We start from the raw sequence: 17,695 nt of genomic DNA on the forward strand, positions 1-17,695 counted from the left end.
GTTTCTTGAGTCACGCATACAAAACTAATAAAATAAAAATCTCCGTATACTCAAAGAAAAAGAAAATGTTGTTTGTCATGAAGCAAACGTGGTCGTTATTACTGTTAGGCTAATGTTCAACCATGTTGTTGTATACATTAATCAACACATCTAAAATTACAAAATTGTATACTAAATAAACACATCTGAAACTCATTCAAAAATAATTGTGTTTATTATTCTTGTTAGTTAGAATAAAAAAATCATATATATCAGTCTTAAAACCGAAAAAATGATTTTGATAGTATTATTTTAATTTTAATTTAGTTAGAGTTTAATTTTGGTTTGTTATTTTTGTTTTGTTTTGTTTAAATTTAAATTTAAATATTCTAACTTTAAGGAAATACAATTTTAAAGTTTAAATATATAAGAGAAGATTTAAGATATAATATCTAAAAATAATTATTACAATAAATAATAATGGCTTATTAAAGAATGAATTATAATGGATACCTAGTTGTACCGTAAAAAAAAAGGTCACCGCACTAGATTCAGACATATATTATATCAAATAAGTTAATCAAATACATCTATTTCAAAACAACCATCTGCTCTGTCATTTTCACAAAATTGGTCCTAAAATTTACATTGAGATCAAACATTATAAGAAGAAAATTAGTTTAAATGATAGAAAAAAATAATCCTCACGGTATAATTTAGTAAGGAAAGTATACAAGAACAAAAGTAGTATGTGCAGTAGCAGCAGAATACTTTGAGGAGCAATGCTCATAATTTATACAAAAAAAATATGGGCTTTCCAAAGCATTTTAGCTAATAAAAGGCAAAAGCTTACATGTTGCTAACAAAAAGCTGAAGCTTATATGATGCTTGATCACTTTTAATTTGGGCCATCATGACACCCTTGGTTGTCAAGAGTGATCTCATATGGTTCTTCTCCAACAGGATTCATCTCTTCCATGCATGATTTTACCCTAAAATACAAGATAGATAGCATTAGCATGAAACAAATATATGAATAAGCAGAAATAAATTTAGTGCATAACCAGCTCAAAAGAAAACCATAGTAAGGCCAACTACATAGACAACTTAAAACGGAGTTAATACTAAAGGCAGTTTATATCTTAATAAATAATAACTAGATTTCATAATAACTAGTGGTATTTCATGAATTTTCATGAGTAGAAAGATTATATTCCATATCCCATTATTAAAAAACTCATCAAAAGATTCAGCATCCATTATTGTGTACTTTTGCAACATAATACTCTAATCCCCAACAAAAAAAAAAAAATGGTAAAAATCATGACAGCAGACAAAATTAATCAGGCAAGTAGACAACATTGATGCTGAATTCTAACCTTTTCCTCATTTGATTAAGCAGATCCACAAAAAAAAAACAATTTTTTATTTTCATTCTTTGAATCTCCCTGATGAAAGTTTGAATGTTGGGATAGCACGTATTAGAAGAACAGAAAAAAAGGGTTCCATTGCATATAGCCCAAATCCAATTTTCAGGTACTCTTGATCAAATATTGGTACTATGCATAAAAGGGATTATTCAATGATCCTAAGCCTTGGCATATCTATTTCTCTTTCCTCAACTAACGAGCATAGTACCAATAAATAATAAGGCACAAGATGCGGCACAACAACTAGCACACAATATATAGAGAGAACCATTGATCATACATCCGTAAAAAGGGTATTCTTTCAAAATTTTCTCCATATGATTTGGACTATCATCGTCTTTTGAACCTACATTTATGAAAATAGATATAACAATTAATTTTACATAAAATTCATGCAAAAAGAATTTGGACAACGACGACTACAACAACAGCAGATGAAAACAAATGTCAAAATAAACATATCTTAGGTGGAATGAAAAGAAAATAACATAGAACAAAACTATAAACTATATACTTGATCCGTTTGAAACATTAAAGTAAGTTCAAACCTCAGATAGATAGAAATTCAATTCATTGTCAAATATATTCTTTGTTACATCACCAAAAGTTTATTTCAAAAATATATTGCTCGTCTATGGTGGATGCAAAAGTAGGAGACGATGATGAGCATGGTAAGAAATAAGCAAAGCTGAATTATGACATCAAGGGTGAATGTAATATTATTGCTTTTAGAGATGTTCATATATTTCTCCATTGTGCAAAACATATTCTATTCATCTGTATTTCAAAACTTTTCTTATAAATTATTTATGTATTTTATTAAATTGAACTATTTATTTAAAAATTATTTTATTAGATATAATCAAATTGATTTTATGATTATTAAAATTTAAATTGACTAGAATTATTATATATAATTTTATTAAATATGATATTTTGTATAATTAAAACTAAAATTTTGGTAATTTATGAATGGTAAAAATTATATGATTTAAATTAAGTGATTGATATTTGCTAAACATCATATTTTAAATTATTAATTATAAATAATTTATAACTTATTTTATTGAAATTTTTATTTTTAGAAATTATTTTGTTAAAAGTATTTAAATTAATTTTTATGGTACCTTGAGTTTACATTAATTAAGATTATTATATAATTTTGTTATAATAAAATTTTTTATATAATTAAAAAATGAATATATTATAATTTAATTTTGGTAATTAATATTTCAAGTTTAAAATTTGTCGGTACGAATAAATATCGGTACTATTCAATGAACTTAGCTTTGCTATTGTTTCATCATATATTTTCTATTCTTATTATGATCATCGTGTTATTAATGTCATTTATATTAATAACTTATATATATTTATTTTTATATATATTATTATGTGTGTTTTAATATATCCAATTTTTATAATTATTCATTTAAAATATTTATAAATGATTCATCAGTTTTATAACTTGACACCTAGCCCAACCATGACACATAATCTCCCATGTGTCACCTTAACACTAATGAATCACCATTAATCATCCTTCTTCCATGCATGACCGAACCATTTTTGGGGAAAGAAAGAGAATGCCGTGAGGAGGAGAGAAAGAAAATCATGGAACCTCCTAGCTTTTAAGTTTGATTTTTTGAGATTTTTAATTTCCGTAAAAAATTTGAACTAATTAAAGTGTTTGTATCTTCCTTTTCTTCACGATGACGTCACTTTTGTTCGGGAGAAATCGACGGTAAAGCTTCTCTCCCTTCATGCATGTTTGGCCAAGTGAGCCAAGAGATAGTAGCCAATCTTTGACATTTTTTTCTTAGATTTTTCAGTCAGAAAATTTTTTTGGTACTTTGGTTGTGAGGACAGCGAAATAGAGGTAAAATTTGGTAAATTAATTACAAATTAATTGTGTTCTTGATATGTGATTGTTGATTGGATGTTTGTGGCTTGAAATTGAATAATTTTGTGTTTGAATTTTGATAAAATATTGTTGATTTAGTGCTTTATATTTTGGTTTTGATGAGGTTGCCAAACCGATTTGTTATAGCCTGATTTGAGGGCTGTTGTTGAACTTAAATATTGAGAAAACTGATGAGATTTGATGGCCATGAGATTAAACTAAAAGTCGTGAAAAATCGGTAATTGAAAATTTTGAAAATGGATTTAAAATCAAGTATAAATTTTGAAAGATCACAAGAGAAGATTTCGGTTTTGAGAAGGGGTGTTATCACTATTACAAATATTATTTTGAATATGAAAATATAATTTAATAAAAGATCGGGATTAAAAATAATAATCATATGAATTTTGGGTGTATTTTGAGTAAAAAGTAAAAGTTTCGGGATAAACCGAGTATTTTATAAAAATTCAGGGTTATTTATAGAAATATGAAGTTAAATTAGTAATTTTAAAAGCAAAATTTTTAAAAATTAATAATAAAACTCTACAAATTAGTTTTTGATATCAAAATAAAAATATTAATATTACTACTCTTTTATTATTATTATTGTACTCATACTAATTTTATTATTATTATTCATTTTAGTAAAGATATGATTTTATTAAATAAGAAAAGAGAGGTAAAACAGTTATAATCCCTAAAAGTTTTAGAAAGACAAAATTAAGTTAAAAATCTTATGATTTTTTTTATAAGACATTTGGGGAAAGACGAGAGAGGAGTGTGAAAATAATTTGAGATATTAAAAGCAAGAAAGTAAAAGAATAAAGAAAAAAAATGTATTAACTAAAGATATCTCTGCCACAGGAGAGGAGAGAGCAAAGACTAAAAAAAAATCTAACGAATCTCTATTACAAGAGAGAAGAGCACAGAAAGCAAAGAATGTATTAACTAAAAGAATATCTGTCATAGAAGAGCAGATATCTGCCACAGGAGAGAAAATGGCAAAGATAAAAAAGAATAATTGATGATAAATAATGAAAAAGGTTATGTGAGAATTTGTTGGAGAAGGGCAGTCAGATAGATAGTAGTGCGACCACCGAAATTTGCTTTCTAGAAAACCTCCGACCTAAGGCCGCAGCATGTGATACAGAGGTTTTTTTATACATACTTTCGGCCTAGGACCGCAGCCTATAATGACAGAGGGTTCACAAAGGTATGTCAGGCATACGTTGGCGAGAAAAAACTATCCTGTATTAACAGGGGCTGCATATAGGTGTATGCCAACTGAAAATTCTCATGGTGTTTATATAAAGACAATTTTATGTGACTATCATAGTAATAAAAATATTTATTCTTATGATAAGTTTTTTTTAGAGTTAATTTTGTTTCAGTCTATTATTGCCTAAGACTGAGTTTATTTCAGGCTTCTGATAGTTCTTTATCTGCTACTGCTACCGCTCCCACCTCTTATATTTTGTCCTTGTTGTGGTGCTGCTCCGTTGTTGCTGTCGTATTGATCTGCTGTTGCTCTGTGTAGTAGTTCTCATTATGCTGTTGCGGTAGTGCTGTTTTGCTGCTGGTAGCATATCTGACTCCTTTTAAAAAGGGATCAACTGTAATTTATGTTGCAGAGGGAGCTAGACAGGTGATTTAGATTACATAATCATTTTCGCATATAAAATCGACAAAACTAGCATTTATTAAAACTCAAAATTGCTAACTGATATAGTGTATTATCTTTCTTGATGCAAGATTTACTTCAAAAGACTAATGCTACGGATGCTTGTATTGAGGGACATTGGTGGATATATTCAACAAAAGGTGTGTTATTAATTGTTTATGCTTTTATGGTCAGGCTTGATGGAAATGGATATGTGTTGTTGATTTTCTTAATGATTGAATTACTCATTCTAGGCCTACCTTTTTGGTAATCGAGTTTTATGTCAATTCTCTTAGTATGTTAATTTATTTTTTATGTTTTTTCTCTAACTAATTATATAACTATTTATAATACTCAAAACCAGGACTTTATTTTACAGGAAGTAGAATTTACAGAAACTTTGCCAAAAGAACTCATGTAGACCTTTTCTCTTCTTTTTTTAGAATATTTTATTTTAATAAGTTTTGTTGGGTAAACAAATGTCTTAATTAATGGTTACTATACTTGTCAAAATGTTTCTATACAAAATTCTTATTATGCATGCTTTAGTTTGAAGGGTGCATAGGTATTATTAAAACTCATTCTTCATCTTATACAATAAAAAAGAGATAAATAAAACTGCAACTGTAATCGTGGAGATGCAATGATTTCTAAAATTATAAAATCCTCTTTCTTGCAAGAATTAAATCTTTTATGTTTGGTCTATATATGCCTGCTTAATTCATTATCATGCTCCTCATTGTTTTTATTGTTCTTTGAAGATTTGCTTTGTGATAGTGTCCTGTGTAAGTGTATGTAATAATAACCTAATCTTTTTTTGAGAATGTTGAATATAATAAAAGTGATGTTAAGGTTTTATTGATGGTGAGTCTAATTCTAATATATGCTACCTCTCCCGAAATTTTCTCCAATTTGAGAAGTTTATCATTATATAGTTTTGATTTGATCCAATGGGATCCTAAAGTAGTTTTAGGGCATTATTTTAGAGAATAAATTCTTGTCACTAAATTATTTGGTTCACACCATCACAATATGTTGGTTTGCTATTTGCAATGTTTCATATTTTAGACGTTCAATAAATATAGAAGTGACAAGAGGTTGATACTGCACATATAATATTTTCCAGGGGCTAATGACTTTGGTCAACTAGGTGATGGAACCGAGGAGCGAAGGAAATATCCAAAGAAAGTGAAGCTATTAGAATCAGAATTCGTAGAATTTGTGTCCTCCATAATTCTTAATTCTCTTCTTAGAAATTCATTTTTGATAATGTGTGTAAATTTCATGTACACGACCGTTGCACGTATACAGATAACAGTATAGGCTTTTACCAAGTATTGAATGTAGGAACATAAATTTGAGTGTTCACATGTAGACTTTACCATATTTTCTTTTAATTTGGTTTAGCGATAGTCACGCTTTAAAAGCGTGACAATAGGTTCACATCTAGGCACACGACTTAAAACGTGTAGCCATATCTCAACTATTGGCACGTTTTTTAAGCATGGCTGTATGTTCACTTTTCAACACGCTTTAAAAGCGTGGTTATAGGATTATATATATGGTTATACTTAAAAACGTGACAATAAATAAAAGCGTAGCAAAAAAAGCGTGGTAATAGAACAATTAACACGCTTACAGATGTGATCTTTTTAAAAGCGTGCCAGTAGCTCAAAAAACGTGACAAAAAATTATTGCTATATTTTTTTAACTTTTCGTCATGCTTTAAAAGCGTAACAAAATCTTGGTTTCTTTTAGTCGTCCTGTTCTATCAAAGCCCACGCTGCCAAATTAATATGGACTGAATTTGTTATCCTGCCCTGCCAAAGAGGAGATTCCCGGGTGGCACATCGACCCGCCCTCTCTTTTTTCTTTAGCTCTAAATAATATTATAATAACTATATATAATTCAATGAATTTATGACAAAATGACTATATTATTTTTAAGCTCTAGAAAATAAATATATAATCCATAATAATTACCACACTTAAATCACATACAATATTAACCATATTAAATCTCAAATACAGCAATATAATTCATATTCCATATATCTACATCAAATTATCAAACCACACATAAATCAAAATACACCACATAATCCATAATAATAACCATGTTACTAGGAATTCTCTTAATTTCATATTTATATGATGCTATAAAATAATTAAAATATCCTTTCGAAAAAAAAAATTGTTGGCTTGTCCCACCCCCTTCAAAGTCCGTGAGTATGTCAATGTGAATTTGACAAATTTTTAAAAATTGGCGAGTCCAAAATTTTATTCGAATTCATCTTTTTTGGCTATTTGATCCAGCAAATTTAACCTATTTTGTCAACCCTATTTAGGTGGTACACCTTTTTCCTAAAATTAAGGAATAGAAAAAATTGAAGTTGCATATTTAAGCTTTATAACTTTTGTAATTTTTTGAAAGAAGAGAAAGAGTAAAGACTCATTTTTAAATTAGTTATAAATGGATAATATTTATAAATTAGGATATTTAAATTTAAAGACTGAACAATGGGTAAAAGTTGAAAGACAAGTAGTATTTTCGTGTTTAGATGAACAATATATTATTAAAAGGAGGCAGGGCAATGGCAAGAATCATGATATAGCCTAACCACAAATTCATTTTGAGTGAGACCTACACTCACTTATTAGAACATGGATGTCTCAAAACAACAAAGAAACCAACATAAATTCAATTTCTCCCACATCAACATGAGTAAGCTAACAGCGGCAATTCTTTTCATTGATAAAAGAAGCAATTTTTTTCAAGACCTCACGAGAATTGTCTTCATAAGGCTTATAAACATGCTCGCAATGTCCCAAACCCTGATTCTCAACGAGCTCAACACTTCCACTCCAACCACTCTTCTTCAGCGCCGTAACGTAGTTCCTTCCGGCAACCAGCAAAGGATCCTTCTCCGCCACACACACCAAAACCCTCTTACACCCAAGACTCTGTAAATCCTCCGCCCTCGGCTTAAGCCTCGGATTCTCCGGCCCGTTCTTCTCCTTGCACATGAACAGCCACTGATCATCGTCCCCTATTCCACCAAAGAAAGGGTGCACCAGAATCGCGCCCTCCACACTCACACGCCTCGGTAACACGGTTTTTCCCACTAGGCTAGCCACCCAGTGCGAGAGGTTACCGCCGGTGCCGCTTCCGGCGATGAAAACACGCTGCAGGTCAGCAAGGTCGTTAAGCCAGGGCTCTGGCCCATCCCCGTCCGCGTGCAACACGACCCACTGGAGAGATCTCCAGGCGTCTTCGTAGCACTCGGGCGGTGGTCGAGCCGGGAACTTAGCGTACTCTACGGAGACCGCAAGGACCTTGGCTTCGTTGGCAATGGCAGCGACGTGGTTACTGTATTCCTCGGTGAAGGCGGAATTGGCGCAGAAGCCGCTGCCATGGAAGAAGAGCAAGACAGGGAGTTTGTTGTTGCGGTTGGGTGTTTTTGGGAGGAAGATACGAGCGGAGACTGGTGCACATGGATCGGAAGAAATGACGGCGTCTTTAACGTCGGAGGGAGGATAGAATACTGGTGGGGAATGGAGTAACTCCACCCCACCGTCTTTGTAGACGCGGAAGAAGGGGAACTCGAGTGACACCTCCTTTTCTTCCATGGTAGCTTCCACTCTCCTTTTCTTGATTGTTGTTGTGCTTAGAGAAATAGAGCTCCACCGTGCAGTCGCCATTGTTGTGTGTTGTGTGTTTGATGAGAGTGAAGAATTGGTGAGGATGTAGGTGGACGAAGGGTTCACTTATATAATCAATACATCCACCATAAAAATTATTTAAAAGGACCTTGACCTGATCAATTTAAAAGATTTATTTGTAATTAATTTTCTCTCTCTCTTCGACTTGTTAATGTATAATAATATATATAAATTATTGGTGATGGCTTCTGTATGATTATTAATTTATACAATGATATAAAAAATGGACAAACAAATTTATTATGTGAATTTTATTTATTTTTGTCGGTATTTATTTTTTATTTAATTTTTAAAAATTTTAAATTATTATATTTACAAAAATACTCTCATTTATAATTATAAAAAAATAAATATATCTTTATAATTAATTTTGTTAAATGACTAAACAATATTTTTTATTTATGTAACAAGAATATCTTTTTTAATAATAATTTAAATTAAAATTAAATCATCATGTGCTTGCTTTTCTTTTTCTCTTATAATTAAAAGTACCTAAAAATGATGAACAAAGTCTAATCTTAACAAAAGTCTCAAAATTAGTCCTTGTTTCTCTCCCTCTTTTCGTCACGCCCTTTTTTTATTGCTTTTCTAGCCATGTCTCCGCTGCGTGCTCCCTTACTTCGCGTTGTCCCGGCTTTGCTATCTTGCCTCGCGCTGCTGTCGCTGTCCTGCCTCACGACGTTGCCTTGTCTGTGGGTGTTGTCGTATGGGTGTTGTATCGCACGATGCTCCCTGCTGCGACCTGTGGGTGTTGTCGTGTTAGAAGTTGCTAGTGTCGCCATCGCTGCTGCTCTCTTCTCCGCGATGGTGCCACCGGTTTAGGTAAGCCACAAACCTCTTCTTTCCCTCTTTGATAGTCCCTCCTACCTCTGTTCAATACTTTAGTTCAATGTTCAAACTTCAATCTATTATATTCTTTTATTTTATTCTGGATATGATTATGAGTTTATAATTCTACTGGATTGACTTTTATATATAATTAAAACATGATTCATTCTCATGTTATTTGCTATATACCCCGTTAATGGTTGAAGTGAAATGAAGTACTATCGAAAAAGAGTGGACTACATCATCTTACCAGAATGATCAATTCACAAACTGCTATTGAACAAATCAACTTTAATTTTTGAAGTTACAAACTAACTAAAGATTTATATATTTATATATAAAGAATAGATAAGTATATTAGTATAATAAATTACAGAGAGGCTTGTATATATTAGAATCATGCTGAACTAAACTCAATTAAACTTTTGAAGTCTTTCAGTTGAATTTTTCTCTATTTTATTTTGTTTTGCATTTGTGGATACGCTAAAAACAGGAAAACAAGTTTCTGGCTCATAAAAAATATCTGTATTTATGTTTTTCTCTTTAAAATATTTATCTGTATAAGCTAACTGCGTCTTATTTAACACAGTAATGATTGTGGAGTATAGATGACAACTTAGATGACAAACTACAGGAAGACGTATAGTTATACAATAAATGTAATTTTCTTTTGCTTGAAAAGAAAAAAGGATAAATATTTATATAACTCTAAAATATATAGTTTTGTTGGTAGATGAGTGCTAGGGAGCCAACAGATTTTGTGATTTGTAACCACCAATTAGCCATTATTAATAATTTTAATGGTGTGAGATTACTCACTTTTCTTTTACTAGTTAAGTATTGGCCAGATTTTAATAAAAGTATTGGCCCCCTAGACTTTCTCTTATTGGTAACTCTAAAATATTTATATTTTTTTAGGTTAATGATGATACAAGGATGTGACTTGCATTGGATTTGATTCTAAGGCCTCAACTTGATGCTGCACAATATCATTGATTCTGCTACCAGAAATTACAATAAGTATAGATAAAAAGATTCAAATAAAAATTAAAAATTCGCAATTGTCATATAGTCATGTTTGGTTTATGTTTGGAGTTGTTAGTTTCATCTCTTTTACTTAAAAAGTTATTATGCACTATATTTTCTATGGACCCTTCTATCGACATCATATGAACGACTTTACAAAATTAAAAGTTTGAATTCTAATTTGCATTGTTGTAGATCAAATTTAAATGTTGTACGATTCTGCTCGACTTTCGCTTTCAAAAGTTGGTCTCAATATATATTTTTATGATGAGTAGAATTAATATATACAAAAACATCGACTAATAGAGCACCCAAACTACCAGCTGATAACAATATTCCTCTATAATTATTTGTTCATACTTTGCAACGATGACTTTGCATTCTTGGCTTACAACTCCTCCTACTCCAATTGCATATGATTTATCACAGTAATCACAATCTATAAGAACACATATTTTACCATAAAAATAATATGATTATTTGATGAGCATTTTTCACTTGGTAATAGAAACAATTCAAACATAAACTCTAAAGGGCCAAAACCAAAATTGAAGAAATTAATACAAGAAAAATGAGGTCTGCACATAGTTATAACATAATCTAAAAACAAATATATTGCATAAGTTAGATAGGAGAATAAAAAATGTCAAAAATCCTAGCATTTAGAAAGATATATTACCTTTTGGATTTATGTCCTGTCATAATTTTTCTGTCAAATATTCTAGTGACAACATTTTGACCATGTAGCAGGGTTATAGCATAGCAATAAGAATTAAAAGTGCTTTAAAATCACAAACAATTAATTATTTAAACTTCTAGTTTACATTGATTATCTACCCTAATTAACTCCACTAAATCCTACAAAAGGAATTGAATAACAGAAAATTCAAAACAAAATTAAACAACGAAAATTAAATAGTTCATTTGAGGGGTTCAGAACTAAATAGAATAGAGAAAATTTCAACTAAAAGACTTCAAAAATTTAAATGAGTTCAGTTCAGCATATTATTCTAATACACAAACTTCTCTGTAATTTATTATATTAATAATATACTTATCTATTTTTTATATATAAATATATAAATCTTTAGCTGGTTTGTAACTTCAAAAATTAAAGTTGATTTGTTCAATAGTAGTTTGTGAATTGATCATTCTAATAAGATGATGTGGTCTCCTCTCTTTCGATAGTGCTTCATTTCGCTTCAACCATTAACAAAGTATACAGTAAGTAACATGAGAATGAATCATGTTTTAATTATATATAAAAGTCAATCTAGTAGAATTATAAATTCATAATCATATCCAGAACAAAATAGAGGAATATAGCAGATTGAAGTTTGAATATTGAAATGAAGTATTGAACAGAGGTAGGAGGAGACTATCAAAGGCGGGAAAGAGGAGGTTTGTGGCTTACCTAAACCGGGGGCGCCACGGCGGAGAAGAAAGCAGCAGCGACAGCGACAGCGACACTAGCAACTTCCAACACGGCAACACCCACAGGCCGCAGTAGGGAGAATTGATGCGAGGCAGGACGACAAAGGTGGGACAACACGAGGTAGGGGAGCACGCAGCAGAGACAAGGCTAGGAAAGCAACAAGGAAGAGCATGGTGAGTAGGGAAAGGAAGATAAGGATTGGTTTTGAGACTTTGCTAGGATTAGAGTTTGTTCATTATTTTTGGGCACTTTTGATGATGAGAGAAGAAGAAGAGTAAACATAAATGATGTTTTTGATTAATCAATTTTGTTTTTCTTTTTATTTTTTGAAATGGTTTGATGATTTAATTTTAATTATTATTAAAGAAGGATATTCTTGTCACATAAATAAAAAAAATTATTTAGTCATTTAACAAAATTAATTATAAGAATATATTTATTTTTTATAATTATTATATATAAGGATATTTTTGTAAATATAATAATTTAATATTTTTAATAAAAAATAAATCCTAACAAAGATAAATAAAATTCACAAAGAAAATTTTTATTTGTTCATTTTTACTACTAGAAAACTATTTATTACAGACGGATATTTTCGACAGATTTTATTCCATCGAAATACAGACAGATTTTATAAGGGAATTTCTGTCAGAAACGAAGAAAAATGAATTAGCATAAATTACAGACGAAAAATAGAATCTGTCGATAATCCTGTCAAAAAAATTATTTTTTTTCCGTGAAAAATAATTACCAACGAAAAATTCGTCTTTATTTAAATGAACAAAACGCTGCATTTTGTTAAATTATTACAGACAGAAAATCTATCCATAATTTAAAATATTTTGTCGAAAAATTTTAATTTAAACCTAACTTCACCCCACTCTATCGAGCTCTTTTCACACACATACAAAATCACAAATCAAACGAGCTTGATCCTCTCTCCTTCAATGAGCTGCTTCTTCTCTCCGTCGCACAAGCTTCTTCTTCTTCTCCTTTCCTCACTCACAGCGCCACCGCCGGCCACCCTAACCACCACACGAGCTTCTTCTTCTCCTTGTCTCTCTCGTTCTTTCTCGTTCACAGAACAAATCAAGCTCAAGCTCCTGTTCTCTTCGTCTCAGGTGAGCTCCAGCACGCCGGCACCACCTGTAGTAGCGTCTATCCCCACCACCGCCGCGCCTCTCTTTCTCTCTTTTTATCCCCCCTCAGTTCTGGCTCGCATATCTTCTCAGCGCCACAACCATCATCTCCTCTAGTCAATGCTTCCAGGTTTTGGTTTCAAAATTCTTTTAATTTCTGTTAAGTTCAATTAATTTTGTTTAGTTAGTTTGATTTTAGTAATTAGTTTAGTTAGATTTGTTTTCTGATTAGTGGATTTTTAGGTTTTGATTAGATTAGTTTTTGATTCTAAATAGTTGAGAAATGTTTAGATTGTTAATCTGAATTGTTAAACATTGCTGCTAATTTTATTTGGAAACTACTTGACTAAATTGTTGATATTTTGTGTTGTTTTGCTGCTGTTTTGCTAAAATTGTGCTAAGTATTTATTTGATAATTGTCTGATTGTGTGATATTCACTGTTGCACTGCCAATTTTGATAAACTAGTGCTTGCTATTCTCCGTGTGTTGCTGTGTTTCTCTCTTCGATCTTGCCTCAGCTATGCATGTAACCCTAATTCACAAGAAAGTAACCTGGGAATGCTTGCAACTCTTAATGCATACATGCCTATTATGGCTAACGGCAGCGGCAGCCAACATTCCCCCCATGGAGATGGAGGAGATGAAGAAAGTCAACCCTGAGGATCAAAGGGTCGTTACAAATTTACAGCAAGTATATGAGCTCATGATATATCTATTCTAGGTTGTTCATTCTTGTTATAATTTTATTTTCAATTTTAACTACTACATTAGTAATTTAATTAGTAAGTAAAAGTGGTTTCCACTTTCTCTAAGTGTATTATATATATAATATTAAGTTTTCTTAATTTTAATTTCCATTTGTGACACATGCAGATGATGCAGGCACAAGTTTAGTTGCTTAGCGAGTTCAATGTTCTCGGTTTTGGTGTAATTTTGCTGAGGATCCATGTATGTTACCTAGGGTTTGAGAAGAAAGCATACATATTTATATACGTATGTTTTTACCATGGCAATCAATTCTGATCTTCAACTATTTTGGCTGTGCTAAATTTAAAGGTATCATCCCTATTATCACTTAGCATGAATGTCTTTTTGGAGTATTTCTTAGAGGATTATCACTTAGCATTGTTAAGCTATTCTCTAAGCAGGTATGTCAAATCTTGAATTCAGCTAATACCACATATCTGATGCTGCAGCTTTCACTTTTCAGACCCAAACACACTTCAACTTTGTTTCCTCAGGTAAATTCTTTCAATGATGGACTTGTTTTGACTGTTCTTTGATGCATCCATTTCTATTTCTAAATATTGCTTGGTTGTTCACTATCTGTTTAAGGAAATGCCCAATTGCAAAACACCCTCATCTTGCTGTATGAAACTGTCTTTGTGTGCACGCTCGCGTGTGAACTCGATTGTGATGTGCTCTGGTTGTTTGAATGACCTGCCTTTTTGACCTTCCAAATGTGTTTTAATAGCTTTATCAGACATTGTTTATAAATTGGGTGAAATGAACTTTAATGAAAATAGTTCCATTTCTTAAGTTTGAGTTTTCCAAGCTTGGCACCTATAAAAATTTTTACAATTTGTGCTTGATTTTCATTTATCCTACTTTACAATTTGGTCCCTACTAGCAGATTTGTCCTATGTACAATTTAGTCCCTACTTTACAATTTTCCTTTGTTCTTCTACTGTACTCACTGTTGCAAGGAAATTTTGCCTTTCTGGAGTATTTCTCAGAGGATTATCACTTAGCATTGTTAAGCTATTCTCTAAGCAGGTATGTTAAATCTTGAATTCAACGATTTCATCTTGAGGTTGAATGAAATTGTGTTTCATGTGTAGCACTGTGAAGCCAGTAGAAATCAAAATTATTGACTTTGGATAAGCATGCACATGGAAAACCGTACTATCGGTATCCTAACCAAGGCAAGCTTGTCTCTACTTAAATCTTCCTGCATATATACGATAAAATAATATTTAGGATTACTTTTATAGAAGTATGATACTATTTAGATTATAAATGGCAACCAGACTAGAGGTTTATTCCTAGGCATGTTTTTGCAAAATTCTTAGTACTTTGGTCTGCAATACTAAATGTGTTAAAATGTCATGTTAAGATGCTTATTTTGTTTATAAAAGGTAAGGAATGTAAATAATATTAATATTTATATTAGTATTAATACTATGGTTGTTTGACTGAAACACAGCGTTTTGATGTTCTAGACTCCAGCATTATTATTGTATAATAATTGTATTAAATAGATGCTCCTACTCTTGATTTTGTGGTGTCCCTACTCTTTGAATTGGTATTTACTTGGTCCAGGATCTTTTAGCTTTTCCTTGAATCATTAGGTTTAGACATTACTTAAGGGATCTTAAATCGTTTAAAAAAAAATAGCAACATACCAACCATTTCTTTTTTTTTCTTTGAATTATACAAATTCAGATTGTATCCCAGAATACGCTTTTGCTTGCAATAGTTTTTTTTATCAATTCCAACAAAATTTACTATTGTTTACCTTGCTCAAATTTTATCTTTTCGCTTTCTCTATAAAAAGATACTTAATAAGTTGTTCTAATTTATTTTATTAATTTTCGCTATCCTTCCATACTTGCCCCTAAGAAAACAAAAATCAACTCGAACTCCATCGTGTATTATTTAGATCATCAACCCCTCTCCTGTTCCCTAAACACCTAGTTCCAGTGGAACAAAACAAACGATGTCGAGCCAAGAGCACTCCCATTTTCATATACTCGAAAAAATAGTGACTAGAAGAATCCACAGCTAATCTAATTATGTCTTTCAAGCCGCACGTTGCTTTTATCCTTTCGAACCAAGTTTTATTTGGATCCAGTATGTAATTGAGTTGATTCAATTATGGAATTGTGAATAGTTTTTGTATCAATAGATACATAATAACCCATCCTTTTTACTTCTTGATTTTTTGAAAATGGAGGATTTCAAATCTAAAAGGAAAGTAAAAAACCACAAATTCCTTCGATATTGTATGAATAAGATTCATATTCGATTCAGTAGTTTGTTTTTCAAAAAAAAATGAATTTTATCAATTTTGAGTTGAATTTTTTTCTTATATTATTAATATATAATATATTAATATTATCTATCTGTAAATGATTCAAAAAAAAAAAAATAGAGTTTGACGATTGATGTGGATTCAAAAGTGACTCTATTTAGATTATAGACGAATGATTAAAAAAGGATCATTTTTATCCCGAGATACAATTTTTATTCATATAGGATATACATCATGAATGGATATGCTCTGGGACGGAAGGATTTGTACCTCCGAATGGCAGGACCAAAACCCGATGCCTTACCGCTTGGCGACGCCCCATTTTTTTTATTCGACATTCATAAACACTATTAATGGTATTACTTGTTCGTCAATTCCATCTCAAAAAAGTGATTGTTGCTAGGAGTTTAATATCCATATAGATATAGAATAGAATAAAACTGAAATTATTGATCATTACATAGAATTCAATTAAGATATTGTATGAAAGTCTCATTTCCTCTTTTTTTTTTTTTTTTTTTCAGACTGGAAGGATTTTGAACTGGATAAGTTCAAATAAAATAAGGATTTTGGAAGTTGTATTTGATTTTTTTATTTTTCCTAATTTTAATTATTATTAAATATATTCATAATTTAATATATAAAATATTATATATATTCATAAAAAATAATATTTTCTATTTTAATAATTCTAATATTATATTTTATTAATATATTAGAATATATATTTTATATGTACAAAAATATACAATAAAGATTTTGACAATAAATAAAGATTGTACAAATTTTAAAGAACAAAATGTTTGTTATGCTTAATATCTTTAGTTTGGTCTGTATTCATATTAACTCTGCTCTTTATTCAAGTAGTTTTCTATTAGCAAAATTACCCGAAACCTATGCTTTTTTGAATCCAATTGTAGATATTATGCCAGTAATACCATTACTCTTTTTTCTTTTAGCTTTTGTTTGGCAAGCTGTTGTAAGTTTTCGATGAAATAGTCAATTGGAATAAATATCCTAAAAAAATTCGGAATTTATTCACAACTAAAAATTAGAACATTTCAAAAATTTAAAATATCAGATAAGTCTGACCGTGTGAATCCTCGATTCAAATATTGAGATTTTTTTATTTTTGATTTCTTTCTACCATATTATCTATCCAGATTCAATTCGATTTGGATACCGGAAAAAAAATCGACTCGGGATTTGTTCGGCTCGATAAAAACCTAATCTAATAATCATAAACAATATAATATAGAATAATATAATCAAAATCATAGAATTCATTTTAAAATACTTAATCCCTGTCAAGGCAGAAAATGCGGGTTCGAGCCCCGTCAGTCCCGAATGAATAAAAATCCAAAAAAAGAAACCAATTTGTATGTGAAAGGAAATCCTAATAACAAAAAATATCATTCCTAAGAGGGATCCCCTCTTTTTTGCTTCGTGGGAACCCTTATCTAATTTGAAATTAAAAAGTAAAAAAAAAAAACAAAATTTTTGATTGCATCAGAAACGATAAAAGTTTATTGTC

The 17,695-nt window shown here is 30.7% G+C and overlaps 1 protein-coding gene and 3 long non-coding RNA genes across 12 annotated transcripts; 2 read left to right on the plus strand and 2 right to left on the minus strand.

The window, feature by feature from the left end:
• Positions 1–2,972: 2,972 nt before the first annotated feature.
• Positions 2,973–6,340, plus strand: LOC112782333 (uncharacterized). Of its 7 annotated transcripts, XR_011879027.1 has the most exons (5): positions 2,973–3,153; positions 3,242–4,525; positions 4,736–4,957; positions 5,065–5,133; positions 6,099–6,340. It is a non-coding gene; the product is annotated as an uncharacterized lncRNA (long non-coding RNA). The 7 variants fall into 7 exon arrangements; XR_003816192.2 differs by having other exon boundaries at positions 2,973–4,525; XR_011879026.1 differs by having other exon boundaries at positions 2,973–4,525; positions 4,850–4,957.
• Positions 6,341–7,520: 1,180 nt separating this feature from the next.
• On the minus strand, positions 7,521–9,304 carry LOC112782242 (probable carboxylesterase 1). Its single transcript, XM_025824589.3, has one exon. The coding sequence runs from the start codon at positions 8,672–8,674 to the stop codon at positions 7,703–7,705; it is 972 nt and encodes a 323-aa protein (XP_025680374.1). The 5' UTR covers positions 8,675–9,304; the 3' UTR covers positions 7,521–7,702.
• Positions 9,305–11,493: 2,189 nt separating this feature from the next.
• On the minus strand, positions 11,494–12,237 carry LOC140182776 (uncharacterized). The gene is made up of 2 exons (XR_011878887.1): positions 11,964–12,237; positions 11,494–11,749 (listed from the first exon to the last, which is right to left on the minus strand). It is a non-coding gene; the product is annotated as an uncharacterized lncRNA (long non-coding RNA).
• A 637-nt stretch (positions 12,238–12,874) lies between these two features.
• On the plus strand, positions 12,875–16,961 carry LOC140182777 (uncharacterized). Of its 3 annotated transcripts, XR_011878890.1 has the most exons (7): positions 12,875–13,256; positions 13,594–13,848; positions 14,001–14,183; positions 14,324–14,368; positions 14,834–14,903; positions 14,969–15,052; positions 16,686–16,961. It is a non-coding gene; the product is annotated as an uncharacterized lncRNA (long non-coding RNA). The 3 variants fall into 3 exon arrangements; XR_011878888.1 differs by lacking the exon at positions 16,686–16,961 and having other exon boundaries at positions 14,969–15,404; XR_011878889.1 differs by lacking the exons at positions 14,834–14,903; positions 16,686–16,961 and having other exon boundaries at positions 12,877–13,256; positions 14,276–14,368; positions 14,969–15,404.
• The last annotated feature ends 734 nt before the right edge of the window (positions 16,962–17,695 follow it).

This window comes from Arachis hypogaea, chromosome 20 (genome assembly GCF_003086295.3).
Source record: "Arachis hypogaea cultivar Tifrunner chromosome 20, arahy.Tifrunner.gnm2.J5K5, whole genome shotgun sequence".
Classification (NCBI taxonomy): Eukaryota; Viridiplantae; Streptophyta; class Magnoliopsida; order Fabales; family Fabaceae; genus Arachis; species Arachis hypogaea.

What these genes read in the sequence shown, in the direction of transcription:
- LOC112782242 (XM_025824589.3), bottom strand. Translation starts at nt 8,674, where the DNA reads ATGGCGACTGCACGGTGGAGCTCTATTTCTCTAAGCACAACAACAATC.